Genomic DNA, 9872 nt, shown 5'->3' with positions numbered 1-9872 from the left:
TTCACAAAGAAAGTGGCCACTAAGCCATATATCACTCCTGGAGCTTCCCAGCACGACTCCGGAGCAGCCTTCTCCAAAACAATTGAAGTGTCGGAGGACCGATCTGTAGAGTTCCAAAAATAACCAAAAATAACCATGAAATTACTCCGTACAGCTCGTGAAGCATAATCTGTGATGGAAAAATGCAGCCAAAGCATAATTATAACGGAGGAGGACGACAGAAGAAACTTGTCCCTTTGCTGACTCTGTCCTAGGCCCAGATGTCAGTTCGAAGGGGGCTTTAATTGAGTCAAAGGGTCTTTTATCTGATTACTCCCATATGTAACAAGCAAACCTTGTTCTGTCTTTGTCCTGTCACTTATGATGTATTCCTGCGACAGACCATATTTCATACTTATGTCATATTTATCTTATTGCATGTTTGACCGTGTCTTGAACTCTTCATATGAATAGAGTTGGTAGTTTCTGAAGATGTAGTATGGGGTAGGAAATGTGTAAAAGGCAACTGAGAGAAGAGGAAGTTGCTCATTCAGCCTGAAACCTTTTGGTTGTCTGTGCCCGCTTGCAGGTGTGTCGTACGAATAAACCAGAAAGGAACCTCTCTCTCTTGTTTCTCAAGTCTCTTTATTTCAGAAACTTCCACCACATAATCCAAGTCTTCTGACGCCACGCGATCGCTCTGTGAGTGGGAAAAAAAAAAATATATATCCTTTATTTCATGAAAATCGAGTCGATCTGCATCTGTATTTACTTCCGCATTACCAAACCTCGCGAGGCCACGTGGCAGCGCAACTTTGTGTGTGTGTGACAGTGCGCGACCTCCATCTCGTGAGGTTTGGTATTCGGTACACCTCCCATGACATCTACGCATTGACAAATTACAAAATATGTAAGTTACTTTGACCTACCGGGATGGTGTGTGTGTGTGTGGGTCTTGTCTCTCTCCCTGCAATGTATTCATCATGGCAATGTAAAAACAATAAAGTATGGAAAAAAGCTGATTTTCTGTGTCTCTGTACCAGCTGACATCTTTCCCCAGTGTAAACACATTGCATGCACGATGGAGAAGAAGAAGAAGAAGAAGAAGAAGTCTACTGCATTGTTTAGTCTGAACTGGTACACATCTGACCAGTTCAATGGACAGACGGACTTGCATTAGTTCATCATTAATTAAACATGTTTAATGATTGGCTGACTGACACAACACCTAAAGGACATAAATCAAACATCATGTAAACTTTGCATTGACATCCAGGTAAAGCACTGCAGACTTTTGGGAAGAGAAAATCTGGGTTTATAACACAAAGAGAGTAATATTCAAATGCAACATCAATAATAATTCAACCAACGGCTGCAGATGCTTGAAATTACTTTTAATTGCATTTTAACATCTACAGCATTGGTTCTGAAACTCTCCAAGTGAGCAAACTGAGTCTTCCTCTGGGATGCAGGATCAAAAATATACTGGGACTCCTGGCATGGAGGCAGAGAAGCAGGTTTACAGTTTACAGAGAGCTGATAATACAGAATGTCTTTTACAGCTTGTGTGAGTTTGGAATGTGATGTGCAGGCAGCGGAGGGTGAAGTTTCCCAACATTCAGCAAACACAAAAACAGAAAAAGAAAAAAAATGCTGGATCATTTTCCCTTTTGCTGGAACAAATGTAAAAAAACATAATTTTCTCATTTGGCCTCATTGTTCACCTAAAACAAGCAAACATACTGTATATTTGGCATTTAAGTTGTCAATGTATATGTAATTATCTCAATAAGATCCAGGATTGGATTGCAACAGGGACTGGTGCCGGTACTGGGAATTAACAATTTATCCACATTTTGCACTGTTATGAACAAGACCAGGTCCAGAGAGTCCAGGCCAACCTTGACATTATACAGTGACAACACTGCCACCTAGAGGTGTTTGTCAAGGATTTACACACCTTAAATTGGGCTGTTAAAGCTGCATCATGTATACATCTTACATTAAAATCCACCCGTGTTGCAGCTTAAATCACAAAGTGGGGCCGACACAGAGAACAGCTCCCCGTCCCCACTGATTGGAAAGCTTCAGATTCAGCCTATTTGCATATATTAAATTGAAGAATACATTTATGCAGTTTGCTGCTGTCACATTGCATGATTTCTGGCTATTCATTTAAGTTATAGGGATTTGAACGGGTATCTATTGCTGCCACTTGGTGCCGCCAAAGAGCAAAGAGTTCAGCTGTAAGTCGTCAGTGAGCTCCAGCACAGTGAAGAGGATGTGGAGGAAACACTGAAAACAATGCAAAACTGGAAGAAGGAAAGGCTTTTACTGCACATCTTACCTGGCTCGTCATATCAAGTTCAGTTATAACACAGGTCAATGTGTTAAAATGTTGAAATGTCCGGTTTGTCTCTTGTGTGATTGGTTAGTCGCCCTTTGACATGTGAGTCAGACTAAGCGATGTGTTTTGTATTTATGGCAACGTCAGGCAGTGAAAAGACAACTAGTGCACTGGGAGATGAGGGTCAGAAGAGGTCGAAGAAGACAAAAGTCTTCCTCATTGTCCACTATCTACTTATCTCCTTACAGCCTGTAGACGTTGTTGACTTGTACTCAAACACCTGGGGGATAATAAGGATCACACACCGTGAATCATCACTGTGAAAAGGTTCTAGCTATATCTTGACATTTTAGTTTTGAATCTGTAAAACATGTTAAAGTATGTACATCACTCATGCATATTGATGATCGCTAAACAGGAACAGATATTATTTAGTTATTTCATGCCATGTTCATCAGGTTATCTGACTAACTGTGTGGTCCTGGAGGAAAAACAACTCATCAAACAGAACTGGAGTTGAGCGTCCGGCACTCTCAGAAACCAGGAGCATAAAGTCAAGGCAGAGGAAAAGTGCATCTTTAAGTCAGGATAAAAAAAAATAATAATAATAATAAAAATGGGACCGACTTCCCTGTCCTCTGCCCTCATCAGTGCAAAGATCACAACAAGAAGACGACATACTGATGATTGACAGTCAGCAAGCAGGAGCTGGGATGACAAGGGAGGAATCATTGCAACGTTATCCTTGTTTTCCTCTCAAATAACAATGACATCAGTTATTTGTTTCAGTTTGTTCGCCTCCTGAAAGTAAATAAATAATTAAGTTCAGTAAAAATATAACCCAAGTTATATGATTAGTAAAAAATAGAAGTGCCATTTTGGTTCTTGGAAACGCAGTTCCAGCATAGATTCAATCGGCAGTTTGACTAAGATGAAGCGCATGATGTGTCCCGAGCTGTCTTTGTCCTCATGGAAAGTGGACACCATTTTAGTTTCTCCTCCTTTCTTTTCTTTCTACTTTCCATAATATCAGGGATTTGGGACTCACAGCTGCCATTCATTTCAAATGGAGATTTCCCGATCACATCCAAGCTGAGTCCCTCATGGAGCTTCAGCCGCTGAGTAAAACTTTGTCTGATCCAAGCTGCTTGTCTCTCTGGCTGACACATGTGACAGTATATTACAGTGTGTTATACAACAGGTAGTTTCGGTGAAGCAATCTGATTGGTCAAAGATTACTTCTAACCGTGCTGATGATTCCCATAAAGCAGGACTAGCTGTGCTTTATTGGTTGCTAAGCCAACTCTTGTGGTAACCAGGGAAGTTGTTTTTTCTTGCTTTCTCCCATTCTTTATTCTTATGTACACTACTGTGGAGAAAACTTTACAGGCAGTTCACATGCGTTGGCAATCATTGTATAAAAGGCCATAACACCCTTGATGACGTTCTTTGCTGTGATAATGGGTACAACGGTGTAGAGCTGCAACGATTAACTGATTAGTTGTCAACTATTAAATTAATCGCCAACCATTTTGATAATCGATTAATCGGTTTGAGTAATTTTTTAAGAAAATTAAGTCAAAATTCTCTGATTCCAGCTTCTTAAATGTGAATATTTTCTGGTTTCTCTGTGACAGTAAACTGAATATCTTTGGGTTGTGGACAAAACAAGACATTTGAGGACGTCATCTTGGGCTTTGGGAAACACTGATCCACATTTTTCACCATTTTCTGACATTTTATAGACCAAACAACTAATCGATTAATCGAGAAAATAATCTACAGATTAACTGACAATGAAAATAATCGTTAGTTGCAGCCCTACAATGGTGATGTGGACACATTCAAGAAGATTGGAGTTTTAGTTCTATAAACATTTCTGGAGACAGAAATAATCTCATTGGTTCAGTTAAACCTCGATGGGCGGAGCCAAACAACCACAGCTGTTCAGCGCCAAAGTTAGCTAACTGGCAAACTTGACAAGCAAAGAAGGAACTCTGGTCAAAAATATTTATATATAAATATGAATGCCAATGATTTTTTTTCATTCATTCATTACCATGGCATTCATGATGTTGAAGGTCAGCAGCTAGCTAACTAGCTTACCTAGCTATAAGCTAGTATGATAGATTGTATTTTTCCAGTTAGCAGCAGATCACTAGGCTTCATAATATTAGCTTCCTCCTCTCTTACCTCTTGTCTTTTTCACTGAGCTTCAGTCTAATGTTACTTAGACAGAATAACTGTGGTTCTCTGGCTCCGCCCACTGAGGTTTAACTCAACCAATCAGATTATTTCTGCCTCCAGAGCAGCTCTGCCTCTGACAAATGTTAACTAAATCTAAAATCTGCTCGGTACAAGACACAGCCGAGGCCGTGTGTGTGTGTGTGTGTGTGTGTGTGTGTGGTGCTGCAGCTGACAGGCAGGCATGCAGAGACATTCATCAGCAGCTGCCTCCTGCTCTCTGATCACTTTATATACACACTTTATAGGTTTGTTAAGAAAAGTTCCCTGACTACTTCAAGACAGCTAGTGTCTTCCCTCTCCTCAAAAAACCTTCCCTAGATACCACAGACTTAGTTAACTACAGGCCCATTTCCAAACTTCCCTTCATTTCCAAAATTCTCGAAAAAGTTGTCGATCACCAGCTTCTCCAACTGGTTGATGGACACAACATCTTTGATAAATTTCAATCTGGCTTCCATCAAAAACAGCACTGAAACAGCACTGCTTAAAGTGACCAATGACATTCTTATGCATGCTGACAAAGGTGAATTTTCCATTTTAGTTTCTTATCTGCGGCCTTTGACACCATTGATCATGCCATTTTGTTTTAAAAAGTGCTACATAAATAAAATTATTATTATTATATTATTATTATAAGTGCTATACAACTGTAGGTATTATCATTGTTACTAGTATTACTGTTCTTATTATTACTACTGGCGTGGGATATTACATGGATACAGAGCTTGCACAGGCAGGGCTTAACCTCAACATCCACCTGTCAAATGAAATGTGGATGCTTTGTTTTGGCTGTGGCTGGTGAGTCTGTTAATTCTGCCACATTGTCAGCTGGCCAATTTGCATTTGATCCGCTTTTTTGATCAGTCTGACGTCGGGATGGTAAGTCCACCAGCCACCGTGCATCGCCCGTTCACTAAAAAGTGCTTTTCATGCCCTTAAAATAGGGAAGTAGAATTTCTTAAAAACTGAGATTCAAGCTACTTTGTCAGCAATCGAAGCAAAGCAACTTAATTCTCCGTCTTTGTCAGATCTCTCAGATGGAGAAAAACGTATTGTTATGAAATCCTTACTAATTCCTCAGTCTAATTCCCACCTAACACTAAGTTTGTATTGTCTCGGAACAGTACTGGATCTGATTGGTCCTCAGTATCAGCTGACACTTAAGAGTTCAGTAATTGGAAGTGGTATCGGCAGTGAAGGAGTGGTAAACAAGTCGAGCTTGGAAGCCAGAACCTGCCAGAACTTTCACCTAAAAAAAAACTATAAATTGAACCTTTCCCTGCCACGTAACTTCGCTGTGGAGACGTCCCGCCAGAGCCCGCCATTACACAAAGAAACACAACATGATTCAGTGTTAGACCCTGTCCCTGTTCCCCTCAGGACAGCTCAGTCTCAAACTCGTTGCTGCTGTTCTACTGATCCAGTTAGCAGAGGAGGACGCTCTGAAACAGCCTTCCTGCCAGAGGACGGAGTTTCACTTGTGAACAAACAAAAAAACAAACAAAAAAAACAAAAACAAAAAAAAGTGGCTTTGTGGTTTGGTTTGAAAAGTAAAAACCAGATGAATGGGAGAGAGAGAGAGAGAGAGAGAGAGAGAGAGCAGGACTGCAGCGCCTCACAGTGGAATGACTAACACATTACAGTATATATACACATTACAAAGGTACAAGCTGTGTGTGTGTGTGTGCGTGTGTGTGTGTGTGTGTGTGTGTGTGTGTGTGTGTTCGTTCTTGTTTTGCTGTCTTTGTGAGAATCAGTTTGTGTTTTAGACCTTCGGAGTGAGGAGAGTTTCTGGTCTTTTTGGCCGATCCTCACTTCTTCAAGGGGCGAGTTTAGGATTTAGGATTTAGGGTTAAGATCGGAATTAGGATTGGGTTCAGGTTAGGGTTAAGGGTTAAGGTTCAGGTTAGGGTTAGTTTTGGGTTAAGGAATGAGCAGTCAATGCAAGGTTCACATATGGATATAGTATAAGTATATGTGTGTGTGTGTGTGTGTGTGTGTGTATACTCTGTAAAAGCAGGCACATCTATTACTTGATGGGATTTCAGTCTGTGCGCTATGACAAGGAACACGTGTGTATTCCAATGTTTGGTATATTAGTGTCACCGCTAGTGGTGACATCATACAATATGTATAGTGAGTGGCACAGCTTCCCCTTTTGGCATGGCAGTGTGTAACAGGTGCATGCGTCTGTCCTCGCTTTGTTTTTGTCTCAGGGTCGGCTGTGAAATTCATCAGTCGCAACACGTTCCTCATGCAGTGTTTGCATTCTGATTTTGCTTTGCTGTGTACATCTGCAGTGTGTGTGTGTGTGTGTGTGTGTGTGTGTGTGTGTGTGTGTGTGTGTGTGCGCGCTACGCTTCCTGTGTACGAGCTGCCTTGAATCTGCCAGTCAGTCAGTGCTTGGGGCTACTTCCAGGAGTCTGTGTGCAGTTCAGGCTGCTGAACCCCGGCAGCGTGACCCGTCCGTGGGTGTAGATGTCGCGGTCGGCTCCCTGGTTCATCCGTTTGACCAGGTTCTTCTCGTAGAGCAGAGGGTGGTAGGCGCCGAGCGTGCACGCCGCGTCGTAGAACCGCTGGTAGTAATGGCAAAGCTCCGTCTTCCTCCGGGACGGCAGGAACTCGTACACGTGCACCACCTCGCACAGGGACATCATCAGGACCGTGCCTGGGTTAGGAAACAGAGGAGAGGAGGGAAGGAAGCGAGGGAGCGAGGAGAAGTGAGCGGCTCAGAGTTCAGTTCAAGTCACTCAGCTGACCTGGTTTTGGGTTGACACACATAAACGTCATAATAATCCGGTTAAGCTCATGCTCCGATTATGAGAAACCTGTTAGGATGCCTGGCTTTCTCCCATATTAAACCTAAACAGGTTCATGTGGCATGGAAACATGTGACTGCTTCCACTTTGGTTTTAGCTGCGTAAACTCAGACTCACACAACATTATGGGTTCATTTTGATGTCTACAAAAAACAGCCTGAGCTGAGCCTTACCAAGAACAGGCCGTTTCTGTCACCGTGTCTTTAAGGCTCATTAATATTAACGACCCCTTTGTTCCGATCGGCTAACCGTTTCCAGAGTGAAACGTGAGACTCCGCGGCCCGGCGGCTACAGGTAGGGAAAACTCTCCGGTAATAAACAATGACAACCGCTCAACCGCTTTGAAAAAAACACTTTGTTAGTCTATTATTTCTTACAAAAATGATAATGAGCGAACCTTTGTGACGCCACAAAGTTGCGGAAGTCCAAACGGCTCGTTTAGAGGCTCGCTGCACTAATATGGATTGTGTGGATTTAGTTTTGATACTTTCACCATGTTTAGATAGACCATCCAACTCCTTTATCATCACAGAGGAGAGGGGAGTCCTGTTTTACATCATATGGGACCTTTAAAGGCCCATTTTTAGTTGTAAAATATGTCTGAGAGTGCTGTGATCAGAGGTAAATAGTTAGATTTGGTTCAGGAGCCAGAGCAGCTTACATACTCTGGATGCTAATTTGGCACGCCCACTTTTCAGTCCAATGCAATGTTAATGGAAGTTTGGATCTAAGACCTGAACCTGGCCATTTGAAATCAAACTTAGAGCTGATTTGAGCGTCTCCATCCAAATGAGCCAAATAATCTTGAAGTGTCGACTGTTTCATAAAATAAAAGATCCACCAGTATTTTTGCTGTGATCGCAGTACTTCCTGAAGAGAGAGAGACATAATTTACTACTGAAAATGGACGGAATTCCCCTTTTACCCAAATATGACCTTAACCGGAGTATGGCCAATAGCCGGGTTCCTCTGTCCCATTAAAGCAGAGCAGCCTCTGTCCCACTTTATCAGCCATTCCTTTCTTTTTGTTTACTTCCCTGCAGTCTGTCATTCACTTACTTCTTCTGCAGACTGTCCTGGTTTTCCAAGGTGCTCTCATATCCACTCTCTCTCTCACACACACACACACACACACACACACACACACACACACACACACACACACACACACACACACACACAAAAACCCATTTCTTGGAGTTTCTACTTGTTGTGTCTCTCTTTTTTTTTTTTTTTTGTTATATTGTACTTTGATTTCTGTAAAGCTTTTTGGGGCAGTCCTGTTTTATAGCGTCCATTACTGTAAGTAAACTTCACTTTATTTGACAAGGGAGGAAAAGACAGAAGAAAGGCAGATATTGATATAACTTTGAGGTGAAATATAGGCGTACTTGAAGGAAATATGTCAGACTCCCCTTCTGATAAATGACCGTCAGTCCTCGGTTAGCATTAGCATTTATTTCTAAAGCAAAATGGAGACATGGAAGCCTTCTGAACAGGGAGCTTGGTTAGTGATTAATAGGACAGGCTTGCAAAATGCTGAACCCTCCCTTTCATTTGTAACAGTCATAAGACCAGAGGATAATTAATGAGGGGCCACACACTGCTTTTGTCCCTTGTATAATTTGTCCTTTGTGTGCCTTGGGTGTGTAATGAGATGCTAAAAATAAAGCGCAACAGCACAATTAGTCAAACAAAGAGGTGAAAAGAGTGTCGATGCTTTACATACCGAGCAGGCCGGAGGAGGGCGGGTTCTTCTGGATGGGCTCTGCCATGTTGTCTTGGATCCTCTGCCACAGCTGCCACTCAAAGCGGGGATGCAGGATGTAGAAAGGCTGGAGGGGGTGCAGCCTCCTGTACCTCTGGTACTGGACAAAGATGGGGTAGTCTGTCCTGTTGTACCACTGTGGGAGGGAGAGGTCACTCTTTAGAGGAGAATACACATCTTAAGATCAAAGCTTATAAAACTAAGTCCCACCAAAGGGGGGACTATGGATCGGTCTCCATCTGTTAGTTTGTTAGTCACACTGTAATGTTGACTTTGTGCCACTAGGGGGCGGCATTGACAATGAATGGGGAGGTAAAGCAGGTCATACAGTTAAAGTTATCATACAATGTGGGGGACAATGAATGGGGACTCAGTGGTAAAGCAGGTCATACAGTTAAAGTTATCATACAATGTGGGGGACAATGAATGGGGACTCAGTGGTAAAGCAATACAGTTAAAGTTATCATAGGTAACATAATAGTCTACACACGCTACACACTTGGAGACATCAGACTGGGTTGATGTGTTGAAGTGAGAGTCAATGGAGAATTTTTGGGCAAACCTCTAACCACAAGACACTGTAGTTATTGTCCAGTTGTTGGACTGTTGTTCTGTTATTGCATCATCACTGCACTACCACTGTGCCTCAGTGTTGACTACTTATATCATATTACCACTTACCTACTGTGCAATACCATATATCACTTATCAT

The 9872-nt window shown here is 42.1% G+C and overlaps 1 protein-coding gene across 2 annotated transcripts in view; it reads right to left on the bottom strand.

Moving 5' to 3' along the window:
• Nucleotides 1-1195: 1195 nt before the first annotated feature.
• st6gal1 (ST6 beta-galactosamide alpha-2,6-sialyltranferase 1) overlaps nucleotides 1196-9872 on the bottom strand; it is a 41358-nt gene continuing 32681 nt past the window's right edge. For both annotated transcript variants that reach the window (XM_071532568.1, XM_071532569.1), the window contains 2 exons: nucleotides 9122-9296; nucleotides 1196-7241 (listed from right to left, as the gene is read on the bottom strand). In XM_071532568.1, the coding sequence (XP_071388669.1) occupies nucleotides 6970-7241; nucleotides 9122-9296 (447 nt within the window). In that variant the 3' untranslated portion in view covers nucleotides 1196-6969. The remainder of the gene's footprint in view (nucleotides 7242-9121; nucleotides 9297-9872) is intronic.

The sequence above is a fragment of the Centroberyx affinis genome, unplaced genomic scaffold (assembly GCF_046629955.1).
Source record: "Centroberyx affinis isolate AG114_WGS23_722 - 3 ecotype Tasmania unplaced genomic scaffold, CSIRO-AGI_Caff_v1 ptg002213l_1, whole genome shotgun sequence".
NCBI classification, from domain to species: Eukaryota; Metazoa; Chordata; class Actinopteri; order Beryciformes; family Berycidae; genus Centroberyx; species Centroberyx affinis.
The sequence above is the reverse complement of the archived record's forward strand: the minus strand, read 5'-3'. Positions and strand labels throughout refer to the sequence as shown.